The 24,981-nt window shown below is 36.1% G+C and overlaps 1 protein-coding gene across 1 annotated transcript; it reads left to right on the top strand.

Moving 5' to 3' along the window:
• Positions 1–4,290: 4,290 nt before the first annotated feature.
• LOC145617815 (uncharacterized) lies at positions 4,291–10,974 on the top strand. Its single transcript, XM_081672567.1, has 4 exons — positions 4,291–5,341; positions 9,923–10,130; positions 10,267–10,396; positions 10,488–10,974. Exons 1-4 carry the CDS (start codon positions 4,419–4,421, stop codon positions 10,757–10,759), a joined length of 1,533 nt encoding a protein of 510 aa, XP_081528693.1. The 5' UTR covers positions 4,291–4,418; the 3' UTR covers positions 10,760–10,974.
• The last annotated feature ends 14,007 nt before the right edge of the window (positions 10,975–24,981 follow it).

The following is a 24,981-nucleotide window of genomic DNA, read 5'->3' as shown; positions in this document are numbered from 1 at the left end:
CCATAAATCATAATAACATCCTAAATATGATTTCTACTCCAAAATCAAAAGAATATTTTATTAATTAAATTACTTACTTCAGTGCCTCGACCTCCTTGCTATTGAAACAATAATACACATGTTAGTAAACTTCAAAAAAGAAAACTCAATAAATTAAATAATAAACCAAATTAATTAAGAATTGAAATATACATTTAGGACCAAACCCTCAGAACTATCAACCTTTCACGTCGAGGTCAAAGGAAATATCGAGAATGGTTTGGAGTATTCGAATCCTGCAAAGGAAGTATTGTGGATGATTTGGGGTGTATCAAAGATGTGTTTAGGCTAAGGCTTAGTATATGGGTGGTGTTAAAAATAATAATTGATGATAGATGATTGATAAGAGTGTTGATGATGATTGGAACTAATTAAGGATTCTCGATGGTTGTAGCTTGTTTGATAATGGGTGTGGCTAGAGTGTAGCTTATTTCAAAATGGGGGAAAATGACCTCTATTTATAAGGAAAAAAGAGAACCGAAACGATTAGAGAAGATTAGAATTTAGAACTGAGATAGAACTTGTTTGACGCGACGTGACATAATTGTTGCACGGCGTTGGCTTCTATCGTGCCGTGACAAGATTGTCGTTGTGCGATTATCCTCTCGTTGCACGATGACTCATAAAATAATCTTATTTGTTCGGAATTTGATTTCTAATAAAATTGTGTTTGCAAAATATATCCGAACATCTTTAAATTCGAATGGGATCAGGATTATCATATGAGAGGTTTTATTCAATCTCGAACTCTTTGATCTTTATCTTTTCGTAAAGGATAAAATAGAACTAACGTTCTACAGGATTTTAAAAGTTCTTAACTAGTTTAGGATTAGGAGTATGATCATTTAGGGCCTAAATATAATAATTGGACTGCATGAAAATCATTGGGTCTTACTAAAGTGGATCTAGACTCGGTTGGGCTCGGTTTCGTTTTAAGTCAGATTTGGCTTTATAATATATGATTGGAAAGCTTTTTTCAAATCCTATCCAACTAAACTATAATTGGACTGGGAACATGCATGGGCCAAAATAATTTTTTTTATATACTTTAGGCACGAAATGATTTATTTTCTAAGGACATGAAATGAATGATTTTGGGTTAAATGACACAAAATGAAGAACACTTTGGGTAAGGTTAGAAATATGGTCAAGGCTTAAGGAAACTTTGCGAGACTCTTCAACTCTTTACTGAGCTCGTCAATCAAAACGTGAAAGGTACTCATCACAAGATTTGGTTTTTGGGGAGAAACGATCAGTTGTCTACACATATGCATCACACGAGTTTAAATCTAGCTTAGTAATATTATATAATAGTCCCATAAAAAGTATTAACAGCAATAACTCATATTCTTTTTTTTTTAATTTAATATATACATGCATTGAAAATTTGAAACCCAATATCAAGAATGATATTCTATGAAACCTTTATGGAACTCCATACACAACTACACAATACATTTTTTTTTTTGACAAAAACTACACAATACAGCTTTGAATAGGTACATGATATGGATGAAAATTTGATTTAAGTAATCCAATTTTTTCTCAATTTATTTCTAATAATCTAACGTTTTGATTATTCCACAATAATCCAAGCTTTATGCCCACATTTTTTTATTAGGCCATAGGTTAGTTAATTTAAATGTCAATCTTTTGTATTTGTCCATAATTTTATGGGTAATGTTATATATAGCCATAAGTCTTAATAAATATATTTCCTTAGGAAAATTTGTCAACTATAAGGGCCTGTTCTCATACGTTGAAATTCAGTTCAGTCTAGTTCAGTTCAGCTCCTAATTTCCTTCCCTTATAAAATATTCATTTCAGTTCAGCTCAGCTTAGTTCAGTCAATGAGAACAGACCCTAAGTCAACCTTTGTCTGGTTAGCTCAAAGTAAGTCAACATTTTGATTAACTAAAAAAAAGTCGATCTTTAAATGATATCTTCTAAAAATTAATCACAACCTGCTGAATTTTGGAGTAACCGGTTGTTTCGGTAAATTGTGCCACGTGTCATCATGTGGTTGGTCTTATTTCAAAAAAACAATGAACAATATTTTTAGCGAACATTTATTTTTGATTAATTATTTTTAAAAATTTTCAATTAACAATTATATCAAATAATAAAAAAAATTCCAGTCACTCGGTAGCCACTGACAGCCCCCTAGCTTCCCCGTCAGCTCCTTTGCTACCGGTCTTCTGACCGCAGACCACGACCACCAGTGACCACACTCCACCCCCTCCCTTTCCCCAATCCACAACACACTATTCCTCCCCTTTCCCTTTCTCGCTTCCCTACACGACCACACACCTCCACCTAGACAACCACTCCTCTTTTGCTTTAGTTCGCCAGATATCCGGCACACAAATTACGGGGATGAAGTCGTTCATTAAAATCACACTGACATTGTTGTCAAAATCGCGATCCGGATCGTAAGATCGTGCGATCCTATTTAAGCCAAACAACTCGGATCGGATGTAGAATCAGAGCAAGCAAGATCACTGTAGGACGGTCAGGATCGCACAAGATCGGGTGGGATCGAACGATCCTGTTTTTCACTTAAATTATTATTGGATTGTACAGGATCGGACAGAATCATGCAGGATTAGTTAGAATTGAGTAGGATCGGACAGGATCGTATGATCCTACTTTTTACTTGTTAAAATGAGCCTAAAGTAATTAAACTTTTCTCTGAGGCTAAGAATATTACTATCCAACTACTAAAACTATAAATTTTATCATTTTATGGCTTAAAAATGAAATCTAATTGTGTATCAACCTTTTTATTACTCCTTTTAACAATTTTGTAAGATCTTACGATTCTACGATTTGATTTCACTGATTCGATCCTACTCTTCTCAAGCTCACTAATCCAAAGTAGGATCCCGATCCTGACAACCTTGCTCACCGAAAAACCAACTTGCCTATCCAGAACCTTCCTTACAAGGTTATGTGGGGGTGGTTAAGGGTTTGGTTTTTGGGGGAAGGGTGGTGACTGATGTCGTGGGTGGGGGAAGTGAGAAAGGGGAAGGGGATTTCGGGGAGGGGGGATGGGAGTTGGGTCGCTGGCACCGGGAGAGGAAGGTGGTTCGTTGCCGGCAGTGGCAGGGGGTAACTTGCGGTGGAGGGGAGATCTTTTTTCTTCTTTTTTAGTTTGTTTATATAATGTAATTATAAATAACATTTAATAATAAATTATTTTTGATTGAAAAATTGACTTGTTAAATTGGTTAGTCATTTGACCTATTTAAAGAAAATACCCTTTAAGAGTCGACTAATTATGAGTTAATTAATCGAGCAAAGTTTGACTTAGGGCCTATTCACATTTACTTAATTTCAGTTCAGTTCAGTTTAGTTCAGTTTTGCTCTAATCAGCTCAATTCAGCTTAGTTCAGCTCTAATCAGTTCAGTTCAATTCAGCTTCTAATTTCCTTCTCTCATAAAATATTAATTTCAGCTCAGCTCAGTTCAGTTCAGCTCAGCTCAGCTCAGCTCTAATCAGTTCAGTTCAATAAATGTGAACAAACCCTTATTTTGAGCTATTTATACAAAGGTTGACTTATTCTTGACAAATTTTCCTTCTTTTTTCCATCCAAAAGACTGTAAAATCCCGCCCATTTTCTTCTTGTTTTTATTTATTTATTTATTTATTTTTGTTGTTGTACCTATTTTTTTAATAAAAGAACAAGAAAAAAAAAAGTAGTGATATTCAACAATACTAAATATTACTTCATGCTACGTATAAAATTAAAATTTATATATACTACTTCCTCTGTTTTGCAATGAATACTAATCAAAATTTCTGTAATCATATCCTCAAAAAAAAAAAAAAAAAAAAAAAAATTCTGTAATCAAAGTCATACGATATTTACATTTAAAAATTAATATTTATAATAAATAAAACATATTTAACAAGATCAAACAACAACTGATCAACGTTAACAATCCCACTCCAAATTTAAGAAAGGACTCTGTACTCGTATATACTTCCGGAGTTCCGGTATCTTCTTCTTCTTCTTTTTTTTTTTTTTATTTTTATTTTTATTTTTATTTTTTATTTTTATTTTATAAAGAGTTCCGGTAATCTAGTATAGGCGTATTACGTACAGGTGAAGATAAAGCCAAAAAGGTGTGAAGCAGTCAATAGTCAAAATGTCAAAACAGATCAAAGAGTTAGGTTTTTATTTTTTATTTATTTTTTTTAATTTTTTAAAAAAGAATTACCAATATAAACCTTGATACCTTATTAAGCGCACAACACTTGTAACCCAAAATTCACTCCGATTCTCAAGTTCCTCACCACACACTTTCTCTTCTCTCTTTCCACAATCATACTACCCACATTTCTAAAACCCCACCACACCACACCACTCCCTAAAATGCTCAAACTTCTCAACAAAAACCTCCGCCTCCTCTGCCACCGTCTCCGGTGGTCCTCCCGCCGTCATTCCAACCCCAAAATCGTCATTAGAAAATTCCCTAAACCCGACTCGAATTCCGACTCTCATTTTCAACACTATAATGATAACCGTAACAATAACAATAACAACAATAATAACAATCATAACATTCAGTTGAAGCCACTGAACCCAAAACACGCGACCGTGTACCCAAACACTCAAATGAGTAATACCCGTAAACCAATCCGAATCGCTACATTCAATGCTGCCCTTTTTTCTATGGCACCCGCCGTCGTACCAAACTCCGACGATTTCTCCAGATTCCAAAAACGTCCTTATCAAAACAGCTTCAAGGCTAAATCATTAAATGATCGCCCTAAAAGCATTCTCAAGCAATCTCCTCTTCACCCAAGCACCAAATCTAATAGTTTTACCCAAAACAACAGCAACAATAGCAACAGCAATAACAATAATGTTGCTGCTGATTGTTTAACAAAACAGCAAAAATTTGCAAAATCAAGATTAAGGGTATCAATCAATTTGCCTGATAATGAGATATCTCTAGGACGAAGCCGAAGAATTGGGTTCGCCGAAGAGGGGAGTACTCCTACAAGGTGCTTATCAACAGGCCGAGATGTTACTGATCGAGGAGAGCGATTCTTGAGGAGTAACAGAGCAATTGTTGATGTGCTGAGAGAGCTTGATGCAGATATACTTGCACTGCAAGATGTTAAGGCAGAAGAAGAGCGAGAAATGAAGCCGTTATCAGATTTGGCTAATGCATTAGGGATGAATTATGTGTTTGCTGAGAGTTGGGCACCTGAATATGGAAATGCTGTTCTTTCTAAATGGCCTATTAAGAAGTACAAAGTTCAGAAGATTTTTGATGATACTGATTTCAGGTATGTCTTTTTAATTTTTTTTTTTTAATTTATGCTCTGTTTTCCTCTGTTTTATGTGCAGTTTTTTGTTTGTTTTTTGTATGTTCATTCTTTGTTTTTGTTGTTGTTGTTGTTCTCTGTTTTATCCTCTGTTTTGACATGCTATATGCTTGGTATATTGTACTTTAATTCTTGGTTTACTGTAACAATAATATAATTCTATTTGTCATTAATAGTCACAAATAATATTTTAGTGATAGCAAAAAAAAGAAAAAAAAAAAAAGTTTCTTCAAAAATAGAAATAAATTATTTTTATGGTTGGATTTAAGAAGATTAAAGATAATGATTATGGATTAATAAATATTGTTAACATCAAATAATACGTAGTTTTGTTATGAATTTTAAAATTTATTTTGTTTTCCTACTATTTTAGAAAATATATGTGTTGCTTATATGCAGTCCATCATTAAATGAATGGTTGAGGATAAAATAGAAAGGACAAAACTATTTTAATGGTGCAAGTATGTTAACTTGTATGATTTGTTAATTATAAGGGTTAGAACTTAGAACACGGTGACTTTTTATTCACCTAGATATATGAAGTACTTCGTACTTAATCATATGTTTAAACACAAACTTTTTTACTCAATATTTTTGTGGCTAGGAGAAGACTCGTTTTAAGATAAAAGATTATTAAGAAAATTTCTTCTACCATGAGATTCATGAGATTCGACCTCTACCTTCGCAACTCAAAGTGTGAAACCTAGCTAATTCTTCTAGCCTTGTATTTAAAAATATAATCCGTAATTAGAAAAACTGTCAATGTCTTCACCAGCTGTAGCAAAAAAAACTTGTTGGTGATGTCTAGTACATCTCAATATCCAGTAGTAGTACCTTTGAAGGAGTAGTCTTCTTCGAATAATATATTCAAAGTAAACAAGCTAAAAAGCTTCTACTACTTTTTATTTTGGAAAAATGGGTACCTAATCTTTGGCATCTTTTGAAATGATAACTTCGTTAAAAACTTGAGCATGAAGATTCTTAGAAAGTTCACTAAAGACTACTTTCACCTTGATTATCTATGCTAGGATAAGAATTTTGGAAATGTCACTTGTGCGGTTGTGCCATTACACAATTAATAATATATGTCGAATTTAGAGGTATCAATTCGAGTAACTAGGTCGGATTTGGTGAGATTAAGTTAGGTTCGGTCTATTTTAAACTTCATACTAAATTATTATGTTAATATGAGTTGAAATCTGAATTTGATTTTTCGGGTTAGTTGGTTCAATTTTTTATTCTTCTAGTCAAATTATTCAATCTCTATTTTTAATTTTTTTTTATTTTTACTTTTTTGCATTGAGCTTAGTTTATAAGGAAATTATAGGTTAGTTTATCTATATTAGTATATTACCATGTCATGATATTAAGCATGAAAATATTATACTATGATAAAGAATTTTTTTTTTTAATTCATAGTAAAGGGTGTTATTATATACTGTATTTTATATCCCGAGTTGCCATATACAAAGTATTGTATTGGCTAGTAAATTGTTGTTGTCCTTGTTTCATTTTCACAACTTAACTATTAGGAAAACAATCACTAGAAAGAATAGACACTCTGTCTAACTAGTGTGTTCATTTATAGACTTATATTACATAATGTGTAAAGGATGTCTTGAACACACAATAAAGCAAATAAATAATTTGTAGTAGCTTAATACTCACAAGTTTCTGAATGACACTGTTGCATAGTTGGATGACCTATGTAATTTAAATATCAAACTCTCAACATCCACATATTATCATCTATTTTTCATTAATTTAACGAATTTGCATTTTAAACTTTAATAATGTATTGGTTAAATTAATCAATTTTGTCAATTTTAGAATGTATGTCGAACACTACACATTCATTTATTTTAGATGTCAATTTTATATGTTTACATCATACTGGTATTAATATACGTAACTGTTTTGATAATTAATACAATTAAAATAACGCATACATAATAAATAAAGAAAATGAAAACGAGTCATATTGCTCAATAGCTAGAATATTAGCTGTTCAACTAAAGTTGCACAAAATTCTAACAAGAACAAGCTTAAAAAGTAGCATCAACTTAGAAAAAAGCTACCTAATCATATGTGCTTTTCCGTGAGGCTAAAATCCAATCCCTAAAACTGTAATTCCCCAATAAAAATTGGCCAAAAAAGGGAGTCATCACATTTTCTAGATGATGGGCGATAAATTATGAATGAATAGCCCATAATCTTACTTGCTTTTAGAAACATGGATAGGTAATGTCCTTTATTTGTGGGTCATCATTTACATACTAGTTTTTCGTTGGTCCGCACTAGTCATATTTTCTAAGAGTCACGGATTAATTGATGTGCATTAACAAGTTGTAAACTTGGTCCACTTAACATGAAAATCTTGAGGTCGCAATTTTGCTATTCAGGTTATCGATCAGGTTCATGTTGGGTTTAGTTGGGTCGGGTCATTTCTGATTTGAGTTATGTAGATTGTTGTATCTATAAAATAATTTTGATCTAGTCATTTCGTTTTAATTCGTGTTGTTTTAAGCTGGGAGAATTTTTTATGTTTATATTTAAAATCAGTTTGGTTTGTAAAATAAAATATATATAAAAATAATAATAGAAAAACAATTGGTAAATAATTGAGAGGATTACAACTGTAGATACGGTAGGGTAGTTGACGTACGCGGCATTGGACATTTCTGTTGTGTTTTGTCTAAGGATTAAGGCAAAGCCACTTATGATCATCTATCCTTTATTCCAATAATGGGTTGGCTTTATCATATTTTTTGATATTTTAAAGAATAATTTGCAATCAATGTACAAATTGTCCTTCATTAGAGTTGTCATGCAATTTGGAAAAGGAAGTCTACCTTTTTGTGATGGAAAAAATAGTCTACCTTAACAATGTGTTTGGTTAGCAATTACCGTGGAAGGGAGAGGTGAGAAATGACGGGAGCCTTAGGGTGTACAATCACATGGGTAAAGTAACAACCTTTGTTGTATCATGCGCAAGATACAACGGGAAAAGAAATGTGCACACTTGTTTTTATTGGAAGATATATTTATTGAATAGGAATGTATTTGGATAGCTCATCGGCTAGAGAATTTAGGGCCTGTTCATATTTACTGAATTGAGCTGAACTGAACTGAACTGATTGGAACTGAACTGAACTGAACTGAATTAAGGTGAAATGAATATTTTATGTGAGAGGGAAATTAAGAGCTGAACTGAACTGAACTGAACTGATTGGAACTGAACTGAACTGAACTGAACTGATTGGAACTGAACTGAACTGAACTGAAATTAAGTAAATGTGAACAGGCCCTTAGAGTTCAATCAATAAACTCATGTGTGGAATCACCAATGCACATATTAATTACGGTGAATTATATGATCTATGAACTAAATAAACATTTGCATATAAATAAGTTTGATTTGAAAGACTTGTGCTATGCTTCAAATATTGCTAAAGTCTGTTTTTAATTTGTAGGAAAACACGTTGATTTAAATTTATTTTGCTACATTGAGTTTTCTAATAAAAACTAGCTTTCAAAGTTTAGTGATTTGGGCATGACTTATAATTTTCCTCAGTGCTAAAATTGCTAATCAATTCTTCAAGATTCAAATAATTGATCTTGAAGGAATACATGATTTCCTTCAAAAATAAGCAAATATTCCATTCTAAGTCAATATTTATGTCATTAGATTAATAGAATTTTCCTGATTCCTAAGTCAAGTTTATACCTTACCAACTTGCTACCATTAAGCTTTACTAGTTTAGCTTCCCTAGATAGTCAACAATATCAAATCCATGCTCAAATATGATTAAAAATAGGGGTGGGTGAGGTGTATCTTTCAGCTCAAATACTCAATAACTGTTATGTGTGTAATGAAGTTCTTTTCGAAAGAGTAACGCTAAATGGTTAACAACTTAACACTTACAAATTACGAGTATTTTTTTTATTCTATACATATTATACTGTCCCCCGCTCTTAAATTATTGCAACATTTAGATTGCCTCATTACCCTTTGACCATCTATTAGAATTAATATTTTGAGTTTTATGTAAACAGTATTCTTGTGGGGATATTGTTAGATATTTTTAGAATTTTGGATAATTAGTTATATATATATATATATATATATATATATATAATATATATATATATATATATTTTCATTTGTAAGTATTATTACCTGTAAGATATAAAATACTTTAAAGTTATAATTAAATGTAACGGATGTATTTTAGGATGCATGAAACTTCAATGAAAGAAGTATTAAGAATAGGTAGTATATTGCTATGCATCTCTTTCCAAATCTAAGTTGGGAACTTGGGATATGGTTGTTAGTAAAATATTTTTATTGTTGCAGTTCACCTGCTTCAACTACATCTGACAATGGGACCATTGTGATGATGTCTTATATTTATAATATCATGATATAAGCAATACAGTATATTTTATCTTGTTTTGTTTAAATTATTTTAATTCATATGATAAGGTTGAATATTAGTAAAACACTGAAAAAAAGAAATTAATAATGGTATTTGGATGCAGGAATGTTCTAAAGACAACAATTGATGTTCCTGAAGTTGGTGAAATGAATTTTTACTGCACTCATCTTGATCATTTAGATGAAAATTGGAGAATGAAGCAGATTAATGCAATAATTGAGTCTAATAATGAACCTCATATTTTAGCTGGAGGTCTTAATTCCTTGGAAGAATGTGATTATTCACAAGAAAGATGGACTGATATTGTCAAGGTAATTATTTCTGTTCTTTGCAATTTTATCATAGTGGGATTGGACTATTTAGCGAATGACTAAATTGTTACGTTGATAATGTAATTTGTTTGATGCAATATGATGCATGACTAAATTGTGTGTATAATGCTTATAGTACTACGAAGAAATTGGAAAGCCTACCCCGAAAACGGAGGTGATGAGGTATTTGAAGGACAAGGAGTACACAGATGCTAAGGAGTTTGCAGGGGAATGTGAATCGGTAGTCATGATCGCGAAAGGCCAAAGTATGAAACCCCCTAATTTGCATAACAATTTTGTTACACATTCTGTGTTAGGCTTCGTGACATTCTAACGTGTGTTGTTTATTTTAATTAGGTGTGCAAGGTACATGTAAATACGGAACCAGATTGGATTACATACTAGCATCCCCAAACCTCGGATACACATTCGTGCCTGGATCATATGCAGTTATATCGTCTAAGGGAACATCGGATCATCACATAGTGAAGGTCGACTTATTAAAGAAAAATGAAAACGTTCAAGAAATTGCCTCGAAAAAGAAGCAACAAACTACGCCTAAAAAAAGAGTAGTAAGAATAACAGCTAGTTCACCATCAAAGGGCATTTGGAGCACAGACATGAGATGACACTAATGATATATTTTCAAATTTTATTTTATTTGATTTATTTTTCTCATTTTTGTAGCATAATTAATGTATAGAGTGCGTGTGTGCTTATTGTTGATTTATAGGAGAGTACAATAAATAACGTGAGTTTGTTACTTGTACTATTTTCTAGTGAGCTTATTATCTACCAATTTTCCCTTTTTTTTTTCTCATTATATTTTAATTTTTTTCCTTAATTTTATTTGATTAATTAAGTTAGAGCTGGATTTATACTGATATAGTGAGATCTTGTGCATCTTTTACATTACATGATTAGGTTAATGTTGTTAAACTACCCTACTTTATTAGAATAAATAATAAATAATACATGCAAAAAGTAGTTTAATAATTGTCATTGCCCCGTCAAAAATAATTGTCATGGCTGGTGTCATTTAGTAAATTGTGCTATGGCTTAAAAAAAAAGAGTAAATTATGCTGTGTTAGGCCTTTGAGGCCAATTGACGAGATTGGTAGGAATGAAAAGACCTATAATTTGGAAAAAAAAAAAACTTCGGCGATAATTTGATTAAAAAAAAATAATAACCCTATGCAACATTTTTGTACAAAAAAGTGACATTTATATGAAAAAAAAAAAAAAAACTAGCTATTAAAAAAAATGAAAAAAAAACTATTTTTTTTTTTTACAAACACTCCAAAAGTCCTAATTTAATCTTTTTTTTTTTTTTTTTTTTTGTGTGTTTTTTAAATTTAAATTGTCGCTAAATGTCGTTTTCTATACAAATTTGGTCAATTGTTAATAACTTAATTAAGAAAAATGTTTTATAGCATGATTGGTTAAATGCAAAACAATAAGATCTCTTAATTTTTTATTTACTTTATTTTATTTTATTTTTTTTTTTTTTTGTAATTTTTACTTAATCTATTCATAAGAATCATAACCAGTTGATCTGAACATGGACCAAACTATAATATATACTCTCTGTCATAATGATTTTGTACTATCTCCGGAGTTTTATGTTTTTTTTTAAGTGTTATAGTTTGATCAGCATTATGTTTTAAGAAGGTTAGCCTATGCTTAGCTCGCCTTATTTCAATACTTTATTACTTTTCGGATCAAGTAAGAATACTAAGTTTAAATTAGAAAAATTAAGTTCTGAACATATATACTTTTCTTGTATCAATATGTCTCCAATAAGGTGGGCTTACGTAAATTTTAGTGTAAGACGGTCAATTTGAGGGTCATTGTTAACGATTTTTATGGCAACTCTAATCCCTATAAGGATAACTCCTAATTTATAACGAATTTAATTGTATTTCAATGTGGAATTTCTAAAGGATATATGATTGTGTTTAGAGAGCCACAAGGGCGGGGGTGAGAATCGATCCTAGGATCTTCTAGAACCGGAAGGGAATTCTAACCACTTGAGCTATCCCTCACTCTCTAAAAGATATATGATTAATCTAATACATCCTTCGTTTCTATTTAGTGGGATTAGTTTCCGTAATATAAGAACCATTTAAGGAATAATATATGGAAAGTACTACTGTATGAGAGAACTCAAAGTTTGTGGCATTCTAGGAATCTGTGATCATTATTAATTGGACATTTTATCCTATCAGCTAGTGTAATTTATCTATTCGTAAGTCATCTCATAACTCATAAGTCATAACATTTGTAGACGTATACTTAAAACACTGAACACATATTAAGCAGTTTTTTAAGGACAAGCTCCTCACACTATCATAAATTATGTCAAATTCCAAGGCTTCACATCCAATTGCGTATAAACGAAGTAATAGTGATAATGAGGTTCACAATTCAATCATAATTATATAGGATTATAGGGCTTTGGCTTACAAATTCTATCTTATTCTTATGTCATGGATTCAATTAAATTCATCAAATTAGCAAAACAATCACTCGGGTTTCTTAAGTGTCTAACAAGACGTTTCTATCTTTGTTGAATCAATTATTTGCCCCTCACAATATTATGCAATAGTGATGATGAGGTTACTACTATTACTTACTTTTATCTTATTGCATCTCATGAAACTCATTTTCCAATTTACCACTCAAAATATTTGGTCAATTGACTAGATTGGCTTAGAAAAAAAGACCCTTAGCCAGTGGGGGAGTCATGATTATTTTAACGTTGGTAGGGCACCACTGACTAATACGTACTAATTGACAACAATATAATCACTGTTTCCGTCTGATCCTGACTTCCCCAAGAATTCGGACCTGAGATCCTGATACTCCTATCGGCAAGCTGAGAACCTACACAATGAGAAGAAGTTAGCTAACCCCGGGGTGATCCGGGGATAACCACTCCGATGATAAAGTCAGAAAGTGTTTGAGAAATGAAGATAAGTAAGAGAGAGAAAGTAGAGAGAGAGAGTGTAATTAATGCCCTCATTAATGAGGTCTTACCTACTATTTATAATAATCTACCTTGACAGGTGGCTTTCATCCATGCAAAGCCTTCTACGCCAAGTGTCGAGCTTCTGTTGCCACGTGTTGGATTCCGACATGCCGACATGTCTTCTTTTTGGAACATATCGGCATCCTCTCATAACTGTTTAGAGCCTGGTCACGTGCTCCCACTAGATATCGGTCATACTCAGATATCGTCCCATACAATTAGCCCCCCAAGTGAGGACGCATGATCATACATCATCGTTCTCAATTAACATAGGCAACAAACTGAACTAAACAAACTTTGGGTTCCACTTCTCATTCCTCAAATTTCACTTTATGTTGGAAATTTCATGCGACAACATTTCTTGTACTCTGTCAAATACGGTGCGTTAACAAAACTTTATTATTAACCTTGTCGTTGCTGCGGTTCGTTATACTTGCCTGGCCTATACTCAGACACATTACCAGATAAAGCTTGAGAATATTTCAGAAACTCACATCTTTTGCTCAAACAATTTGCTTCCATATTCTTTTAAGCTCTATATTCTTTTGCTGAGAAGACACATTCTTACTTATTATTTTTATTTCTATTTTGTTAATGTAAGAAGACAATCTTTGTACTGTAATCCTGTACTGTATCCATTTGCACTATTATTGGCTTTTAACCGTTTTTTTCCAACTCCGTTTCCCCCCCCCCCCAAGTGATCTTGTATGCCGATAGCAGATAAGGTCTACTTGTTATAAAATACCTGGGAGCGAAAAACTCCGTTTCCCCCCCCCAAGTGACCTTGTATGCCGATAGCAGACAAGGTCTACTTGTTATAAAATACCTGGGAGCGAAAAACTCCGTTTCCCCCCCCCCCAAGTGACCATGTATGCCGATAGCAGACAAGGTCTACTTGTTATAAAATACCTGGGAGCGAAAAACTCCGTTTTCCCCCCCAAGTGACCTTATATGCCGATAGCAGACAAGGTCTACTTGTTATAAAATACCTGGGAGCGAAAAACTCCGTTTTCCCCCCCAAGTGACCTTGTATGCCGATAGCCGACAAGGTCTACTTGTTATAATATGGAAACGTAACCGTTTTTTTTTTTTTTTTTTGAAGCGGGAAAATTAATACACGTGTCACAAATCCTGCGCTACTTTTTGAAATTAGTTGTTGATTCAGGACCGTTGGATTTCTGAACCGCCTTTCACCTCAACTGACTCTTCAGTTTTTTTCTTTTAGATCAAAAATTCCACCATTCTTCATTTCACTTTCATTCTTCTAAAGCTTTTTCTCAATCCTTATTGTTCTTCAACAAAAAGCTTATTTTCCTGAGTCTCCCTGATTTCGGTCTACGCTTCTCAGTATATTCGGCGTGCTTTTCTTCTTCGTGACTTCTCATTTTAAGTTCATCGTATCAGCGACTTTTGTCGAAGGTATTGCCGCTCCTTAACCCCTTGATTTTGCATGTTTTGTTTTATTTTCTCATTTTTAAATTAAATGTCTGAAGATAGTGTCGAAGAGAATTTCCCTAACCTTAGTACTGCTAGGCGTCGTTTAATTAGGCAATCTCTAGGCAAAGAAACTGGTAATAACCAGGGTAATTCATCTTCCCTTTCTGATAATATTGATTATCCATTTGAGACGTTATCTTCTGAAGAAGAGAAACGCGCTTTTATGATACATAGGACTATTGCCCACCGCAAAAGTGCCTTTCACCCTACTAACCCTGATATCCCTGCCGACACCGAAATTCTTGACGTTGAGCCTGTTAGTGTTCGTTATCACTTACGCAGCTTTACTGGGAAACGCTATTTTAATCAATACGGCACTAACGTTGGCAATATAGGTATAAACACCATGCCAAGGGTAAAGAGTACCAGTTATCAGCCTCGAGCTGCTGCCCGTGAAGCCGCTGAGGCCGCCAAAGCAGCTAAGGCAGCTGAGGCCGTTAAGGCAGCTGAATCCAGCAAAAGACCTGGGCAAGGTCAGGTTATAAGTTCTTCCGAAGAAGAACCGGTGGATGACATCCCTGCAAACCCTATGGAAGGTCCGTCATCTCCAGTTCATGACTCAGCCGTCAACTCGGTCTTAGGAGATGACGAGACTCAAGAAGGCAGTATCAACAATGAGAGTAGGGATGATATTGTCGATATGACGGCTGAGGTCATCCAGGAAGAAAATCTGGATGAGGGTTACAATTCCGAGACTGATAGAGCTGAGTTCCGACAGCCTATTACCCTTGCCAGAGATGGAAAAGTGGCTAAGGCGAAAATAAGTGATGACTTTAGGAAGACGGCAATTGAAAAAGATTATTGCCGCCGTGCTAAGAAATTCTTCAATTTACCTGATGGTTACGAGCTGTCAGTTCCCCCTTCTGGAGCCTCAGTGTTAGATTTTCCAGCGGGTTCCGTGGCCGTTTACATGAAGCATTTAGATTTCGGCCTTCGTTTTCCTCTACATCCTTTTGTAGCAAAAATTCTAAAGGCCTGGAACGTCTGTTTAGTCCAGGTTACCCCTCCCACTATCCGGGCCGTTATTGCCACCATCTGGGTTATGTTATATCGAAACTACCCCTTAACTCTTAACGTTTTTAGACGGATAATTACCTTGAAAAGGGATGGTCAGTCAGATGGGTGGTGGTCCTTGTATACCCAACCTCACAAATATACCGTCCACCCCAAATTGACAAGTTGCAAGGGTTGGCAAGTGAGGTTCTTTTTCATGTCGGTTCCTGAGGATTTTCCTCTAAGAAGGACCTTCTACCAGCCTCATCCTCGTTTTGACTCGATTCTTGAAAGGGATCTTGGTAAACATGAAGAGAGAGCCGTCAACCATTTTGACGTCTCAGAATTTGATGAAGGTGATGGCAAGGTTCGCATAGTTCCTAAGGTGTGGGTGCCGAATGTGAGTTACATTCTGGGCAACGCGCCGTTATCTCGTGTTGGTCTCTGTTGGACTGACAACTATGGTACTGTTTATTTTATTGAGTTTTTTTTTTCTTCCTCTTTTTTTTAAAAATTATCTGTACCTAACTTGTTGAACTTACATTCTTTTCTCTCAGGTATTGACAAGTTGGACAACAAGCAACTCGGCCTATCTTCCGACGGGAAAAGAGTTATAAGACGCTGCCCTAAAGCGTCAAACCCCTACGACACTCTTGCCACCATTTGCGGCCGCGCTCCAGCTATTAGTGCCAAAAGAAGGGCTGAGATCATGGCTGATGAAAACGCCAAGAAGAGAAAGACGACATCTCTGGCCAATCGGCGAGGTGGAATTGTGATTTCCAGCCCTAGACAACCTGAAGGGCGTGGTGGGAAGAAGAACCAATCGGAGTCTGAGAAGACTCCACCTACCAACAAAACTAAGAGCCCTGAGGCCATTGTGAAGAAGGTTATTCAGGGTGTTGAGATCGAAAATCTCACCTCTGCCGAGTCCCCTCGTCAACCTCAGGCAACCACCACAATCGCCCCTACTACAGTCGGCTCGGACTCCAGCATTCCGGCCTTGACTTATCGGTCCAATCAATGGATTGAACGGGTTTCTGGAAGATTTCCAGACGAAGTTTTGAAGGGGTTTGCCGTCCCTCCTGGTCACTCCGGAGACTGTTGGCAACCGGATATGGATGTCGGCCGGAACGAATCTATGATCACCGATGACCCAATGCAAGGTGGGAATCTCGGCTACCGACTTCTGAGCAATCTTACTCTACCGATGGACAGGCCTGCTGGTCCAATCGGCCCCCTTGCTGCTGCTCATATGCACAATATGATGAAGGTATCCTTTCTTCTCTTTTACATAATATATTATTTTTTTTTTACTTATCATGTTCTTTTAACTCTTATTTTACTTATTTATATATATTTATTTTTATTTATTTATTTTTTTTTTTTAGGCCGTCATGTCTGGTACAGAACTGGTTGAGATGTACCGTTACTACCAGGAGAAACATCATCAGGCCTCTTCCAGCCAAAGTGCCATGCAGGAAATCATCAGCAATGCTGAAAGAGCCTTGGATGATTTGAGGAAAATAAAGGAGAAAGATGACAAGGAGATGTCGGAGCTGAGGATCAAGGTGGGGAAGGTTGCTGGCCTGGAATCGGAATTGCAGAATCTGAAGACTCAGATTGCCGAGAAGAACAAAGCCATTGAGCGCCTTCCTTCAGTCGAGAAAGATCTCAGCGAGGCCAGAGCTAAAATAAAAAACCTTGAGGAGAAGGTTATGCAAATGGAAGCTGATAAGCCTGGGATTCGCCAAAGAGCTGTGGGCCGTTATCTAGCTTCAGATGAGTTCTGTTCCAAGCTCCAAGATCGTTTCGATGGAGATTTGATGGGAAGGAGAACGGTAGGTCGTTGGGCTACCACCCCACCCTATCAAACAAAATTTGTAACTTAACTAACCCCTATTTAGCGTAGTGGTAAGTCAAGGTCGAACCCAAGGGAATGGATATCAAGTGCACGATGCCTAAATCAAGCTATTTCGAAGTCAAGAAGGGGTTTGAGGTAGAACTAAGGCTAAACTAGGTAATGCAAAACTTGTATGAAATCAATCTAAAACACTAGGGCAATGGATCCACATGCAATCATAATGGAAACGGTAATTTGGGAGGTCAAACTGACTAAGTCAAGCGATATGAAGGAAAATCATCATGTATCCAAAAGAGCATACTAAGATGGTTCACCTAGAGGTCTAACTAGCGTCAACTACGCTAAACACTACCTAGGGAACGTCACAAAGCACCTCAATCGTGAAATTGCAAGTCTACTAATCAATGGTCCGTATCATAGAAAGCTTACAATGCAATCTAGTGTATTAATCAAAGATGGCCAAACCTCAATTAATCACACACATGCACATGAAAAATCAACCAAATTTAATCATATCATCAACTCCATCAATTATCCCCAAATTACACTATTCCATCATTCATACATGCTTCACCATTTCCCTAGCTAGGAAACTACTCACTAGCCATAGGAATTGAGATCAAAACTACAAAAATCATCAATTTCATCATCAACATACTTGAAATCAAAGATTAAACCAACAATCAATCAAAATCAATCAAAATTCAATCAATAACCAAATCAATCATCAACAACATGAAAAACTAAAGAAATCAACTAAAATCAAACTTGTATTGAAATTAGGAAGAAGATCCTTACAAAACTTTGATCAAAAGATCAAATACAATGATGAATTCTTGAACAAACACCAAAGATCATGAGTTTCTCTCTCTAGTTCTTGAGTTTCTCTCTCTAAAATTCTCCCAAAAAACTAACTATCAAATTCAATCTAAAACTAAAAACTAACTTCCTAAAAATAGGTAGAAATAACTATATATACAAGGAGGAGGTCGGTAATGACGCCCAAAAATAGACCCTCGTAAGTGCGGGCGCTCGGAGGAGGGAGAATGGCGCGCACGGGACACACCCAGACAGGTGCGCCCGCACGCACCTGGTGTGGGGCCGCACACGACCAATGTGCGGCCGCACACTCCCTTAGTGCGCCCGCACATTGCTGGGTCTTTCCCCCTTCTTCTCTTCGTCCTAGCTCAAGTGGTGCACGCATCCAGGATGATGATGATGGAGGACAAAGTGGGCAGAAAATTTCTTGAATTTCTTGAAGAGTATAAGCCATGAGGAAGGCATAAACAAAGCCTTGAAGCTTGCCCCTTGGATCCACCTTTGACTTGGAACTTCTTGCACCTTCTTTAGGCATAAAAGCAATGAAAACTCGTAGAGAGGAAGCTCGGGAATTCTTGGACAATCAATTACCACCTACAAGCAAAAGATAAAAAGCAAGTAAAAGAGAAAAATAACAAGTAAACTAGAAAAAGACATGAAAAAGAGAAACTAACTACAAAAAGCATAAAATGAAGAAAACAAGAATAAAACTAAGGAAAACTAAAGAAAAGAGAGATAAAATGAAATAAAAATCATCCAAAAAGGAACCAAATGAGTGCCAAAAATGTCACTCATCAAATTCCCCCAAGCTAAACTTTTGCTCGTCCTCGAGCAAAACAAAGCAAGAAAAAGAGAGGATGAAAATTTTATTGAAAACGAAAAAGAAAGACTCAAGATAAGAATATACATTAAAACTCATTGTCGTAGGAATCACGGTTGTTTTTAGCTACAACAAGCCCTTTAAACCCCAAAGTCGCCTATGAGGACGAGTGAGGTCTCGTAAGGGTATTCTAAGAGTTTGACCCATAACTCTCCACCAAACATCATGAGGCAAACCACAAAAGAAAAAGAAAGAAAATGAAATAAAAACAAACCTTTGCGAAATGAATCAACATAAAGACTATAAAGCAAGTGAATGACAATCTTTCTCAAGTAGTTAAGGTATGCACGTTTCAAGATATCCAAGGTTGATTGAAACATAGGGTATGCTAGGCATAGGAACTAGTTATCACAATTCACTTTCATCCCAAACAATCTTACCGCGTTCTTCCCACTAGTCTCAAATCTCCCCTTAGTGAGTGTCCCAATGATTCCTCGAAGGAACCGGAAAATAATTATTTTAAGGCTACTCGACAATCTTGACTATGCATCCCCTTTCCTTAGGCAATGACCCATGATGCCCTCCCCCGAATAGTGACTCAACTATCTAGGTCGAAAGGTCTTTCCCCAAGGTTGTAACGTAAGGCATAAAGGGTGAAGGTAGGCTAAAATTTTAAAAATTTGGTGCTTTTCCTAAAAAGTGAAGCAAAAGGGTGATCAATCCTTAACACCACAATCAAGAAATTACCAAACAAAAACAACACCCCCAAGCTTACTTGAAGCTATACTCACAAAAATATATACAAGAAGCGTACAAAAAGCGTACACGCTTCTCCCCCAAGCTAAAATGGAGCATTGTCCTCAATGCTTAGTAGGAGAAAAGAATACATCAAAATATTTTTGAATTTTTCACTTTTCATTTTTTTTTTTGTGTTTTTATATTGTAATTGCAAAGTCCTTGCCTTTTGCTTAATTCGGACGGCTTTTCATAAATGCAAATTATTAATCCATGCCTTTTGAGAAGTAGGACGGCTTTTCCACATATATTTGCCATTATTCACAAAGAAATTGAAATCACAAACTTGCTTTCATAAAAACCAAAATTCCAACTTAACCACCACAAACTTCATCTCAAATGATCATATTGCTTCACAAAAATCAAGAAAGGTAGAAAATGAAACAAAAGGTCAAATAACTAAAGATGTGGCTTGAAAAGAAGGGATAAGGCTCAAATGGTTGCAAGAAGGCAAATGTAAACCCAAAATAAAATAAAATAACAAAATATAGCAAAAATGAAAAATACCACCCCGAAAAATGTGCCTTTGTCCTTCCTAGATAGTTCGGTCTCGTGTTTGAGAATCATAAATCAAGCTTTATTAGATTAGGTTTGCATAGTCAAGGATCCACGCCGCTCATACAAGGAATGTTGAAGGCTAGAAAAACAAGTAACCTCACAAGGTTGTGGCAAAAACTCACTAATGGTGCCAAATCAACTATAGAAAGCAACTACCAACATACCACAAACAAGTAGAATCCGGCTTCATGATCCTCCTAGTTCAAACCAACTACCCTAGCATACACTATCCTAGAGTCAACCGAACATAATCTCAAACCGTGCATACCTTTACAACCTAGGAAGAAAGTCATGCAAAAGACAAGTCCAATGTACAAGGTTCATCTTCAAAAGAAAAGAAATGAAAAACAATGCCTCAAAATCACATCAAAAATAAAAAGAAAAATAAAAGAAAGTAAGAGAAAAAGGTAAAATAAAAGAGAGGAAAAGAAAAAAGAACGGAGACATAGGAAAGGAAAACATAGGAGAAAAGCATGCAAAGGACTAGAAAGCATGTTAAACACATAAAAATCCCAATCGACAAACAAGTGATCGATAGACAACAAAGTCTCCGATCCCAAACACATTACGTGTTAACAAGCATCCATCCTCGAACCATTCAACTTCTCCTAAACTAATCCTATCCTATGCAACCAAGGAAAATAAAGAGAAAAATAAGAAAGGTCTCACCGGGATTCCAAGCTTAGCAAAAATAAGTAAGGCGATTATAAACCACCTCATAGCATGCCATATCCATAAGCTCTTCAAGGAACCAAGTGAGAAAAAGAAATAAAAGAAACTATGAATAAAGAAAATGGTTAGTAACTTCAAAACAAATAAAAGAAAACAACAAATAAAAGAAAATAAACAAAGCAAGTAGTATATACAACTAAAGGAAAGAAAAGCTAAACTAACCAAAGAATACAAAGAATAAAAGAAATAAAGTCCAGACTAACTAAAGAACTACTCTAAACTACAAGATTTGGATTTAAGGGATTTGGATTGAGGGATTTGGATATAAGGGATCATCAACAACAACATGCCAAGAAAAACATCTCCACAAACAACAAACATCCAAGCAAATAGGGCAAACAAGCTAGCTACAAGGAAAGTAGCCTAGAGATCAAGAAAATGAGGAAACCAAAAAGAGGAATGAAAATAAACATGCAAGCAACTAAGATATGTACACAACAACAATATGGTCACCGAGCAAGTTACTAGTTCCCCCAAGCTAGATAGAAAATACATCTCAACATCCCGATCAAAACAAAGCAAGTATCAAAAATATGAGGGATGGAGGTAAAAAACATGAGAAGCTAAAAAGGGAACTAATAACTACTACCATCACCACCACCACTCCCACTTGGCCCGGCCCCATCGGGGTCTCTGTTGCGCTCGGGGTCATCGAAGGGATGAGGGTAAGGCTCCCATCCTCCGGTGTACCCATCGGGCCACCCATAATGCCCCTTGAAAAGATCTTGTTGCCAAGGAGCAAGAGGGGTGAAGTTATCGGGCAAAGTGAGTTCAAAAGGGTGGTTGGGATGGACATGGGGGTAGTTAGGATCCCCCCTATAGTCACTACCACCCGGAGCCTTGTAATCATAGTTGCCATGCTCGTCCGGGTAATAGTGACGCTCGGTGTCGGGGTTAGAAGGCCCCGACCAATAAGGATGCCCAAACGAAGGTAGAGGACCTTGTTGGGGCAGGAAGTACGGATAGTTAACCGGGGGAGTAATGTTCCCACGGTTAACTTCCGCATCATAGATGTGTTGTTGTTGTAAAAACATACCTTGTTGCACTTCTTGAATACCTCTTATTTGGTCATAAAGAGCCCCAAAGTCTTGATCATACATGCCATCTATGTGGATTTTCAATCCACTCATTTGCTCACTAAGAGCCCTCAAATCTTCATTGGCAAAAGCATGTTGCCCTTGCTCTTGCTCTTGCTCATGAGGAGCTTGTTGTTGCGGAGAAAAATGTTGTTGTTGTTGATGTTGTTATTCTTGATCTTGTTGTTCTTCCTCATCATCTTCTTCTTCATCCTCGTCGGAATCAAAGTTGGGATGCCGGAAGGACTTGGGAACATGCCAAACATTGTCGGCAATCCTAGCCAAAGAAGTCAAGCTAAGGTTAGGCAAGTAGCACCAATGCTCGTTGCCCCTTAGCCACTCATATCTCCCTTCACTAAAGCCCTTGGAGATAAATTGGATTTGGCCCAATTGTTGCATATCAAGGTAGATGGAAGCCGCATCCCCGATCTCCTTACAAAATGGGAGATAACCATTGAGGCGAAGGCGAGTCACAAGCCTAGTTACCATACCCCCACATGGGATTTCTCCCGTCCTCCTTTTGCGAAGTTCCAAGCAATATTGGGCAAAGATGTAGCCCAAGTTCAACCGGCCCACAAACTCCGGGCGAGTAGATAACCAAAGGACCTTGAGCTCCAATTTACTCAATTTCCCCATTTCTTGCTTGGGGAACAAGACATAGCCCAAAAGTCGGTGTACAACCCTAAGACAAGGTTGGTACACGTCTGAGATCTTAGCCCTGTTGGTGATAAACTCATTACCACCGGAGATGTCTTCTCACCAAGAATTTTGATCATATTCCGGGAAGATGAAGTGTTCAACGTTGACAATATCCCCATGGGGATCAAAATCCAAAGCGGCGTTGAACTCTTCCAAAGATTGGTCAAAGATGTGGTTGAACAATTGGAACCGCACCCTATATACCCCTCCAACGGGTACAAGCTCCAAGGTAGCCAAGAACTCCAAAGTCGGCTCCTTATAGGTGCAGTAGGCATCGGCGATGAAAGTACCCAATCTCAGATTTAAAAGCAATGACCGCACATCATTATCAATCCCCAACTTCAGCATATCGGGTTGAAAGTAGTGGCGGGTTTGTTTAAGGGTTCTTTCATCTTTCAGATTTTGGTAAAAGGCCTTTTGTTTATCGGTGAAATTTTTCTTTTTGGGTAGAGAGATTGGAGGTCGTGTTTGAGTGGAAGATGGGTTGGAAGTACTAGGCCTAGAAGATGTACTAGGCCTAGAGGAGGTACTTGGGCGAGGAGGTTCCTCGATGCTAACATCGGTTTTTCGCTTTTTGGTGAGTTTCTTGAGGTATTTAGACATTGAGAGAGGTTAAGAAGATCACCAAGCAACCAACAAGTAGCAAACCAATGAACCAAGAGCACCACACCCAAATTCACCACTTACTACCAAAATCACCAAACTCCAATTTCACAATTCTTTTCAATCAAACCAATTCCAAACCAATCAAAAATACCAATGATTCAAGAAAAACTCCTTTCCAATCAATCCAAGAGCAAACACAAGACCAATACCAAAATCACCATATACTACCAATGTTCCAAAAATTCAACTCACAAGAATTCAACCAAAATTGATGAGAATCACTACAAAATCAACAAACAACACAATGTTATGAAAAATCAATCAACAAACATCACCAAATCACAACCAAAATCAAGATCAAGCATCAAAAATCACAAAATCAATACTACACTATTCATGCTCATACAAATTTGTAATTCATGCAAATTTATGATATAATTGGCAAAATTAAAGCAAGGATTAGTGATTATACCATAAAAGAAGCAAGATTAGACAATTTCGAGCAAGCAATTTGAACTCCAAACAAAAGCCCCAATTTTCGGCCACCAAGAGTAGGAGAGAGAGTGAGTGAAATTTGGGTCAATTTGTGAGGAATTTGTAGTGTAGAAAGATTTGTGAGTGATTTTGAGTGAAAATGGAGTGATTTTAGTGAGGATTTAAGTGATTTTAGATGATGAATGAAGGATGAGGAGTGCGCACAAGAGGGTTTTGAAAGGGGGAATGCTCGTGAGGAAGGAGATGCAATGAGGAAATGAAGGGAAAAAGGAGGAAGAAGAAGAGTATATGCACGTCCAGCCCTTGTGCGGCCGCACAGAGCTGATGTGCGCCCGCACACGTAGGCTGTGCGCCCGCACATGCCTCGTGTGCGGCCGCACATCCCTGTGCGTGCCCCTTCCTTCCTTGTTCTCAAAAATTTGATACTTACTGCCTATTTTGGTGCGCACATGAATCATGATGGTGATGAGGAACAACATAGGCAGTAGCTAAAATCATTTTCAAAGTCCTCAAAGTTGAAAATTCATGTGCACACCACAAAAATTCACTAAGTATCAATTTCCTCCAACTTTCAAAATATGAATTTCCTATCTTACCTCTCTAAAATTCTTACCCTTTTACCTCAAATTTCGACTAGAATCGAACAAAATATGATTTGTGCCATGAACACCTTCCATCCATCATGCATACTTGTTGAATTCCAATCCCACAAACGGACATCCTAAAAGTCCAAATAAGTAGAAAAATAAAAGAAAAGACAAAGTAATAAAAGAAACAAAAATGAGAAAATTCAAAAATCAAAGAGAAAGGTTAGAAACTCCGGGTTGCCTCCCGGGAAGCGCTTGCTTAAGGTCCTAAGCTCGACCCTT

This window comes from Chenopodium album, chromosome 26, assembly GCF_948465745.1.
Source record: "Chenopodium album chromosome 26, dcCheAlbu1.1, whole genome shotgun sequence".
NCBI lineage: Eukaryota > Viridiplantae > Streptophyta > Magnoliopsida > Caryophyllales > Amaranthaceae > Chenopodium > Chenopodium album.
This window is presented reverse-complemented; position numbering and strand designations above follow the sequence as displayed.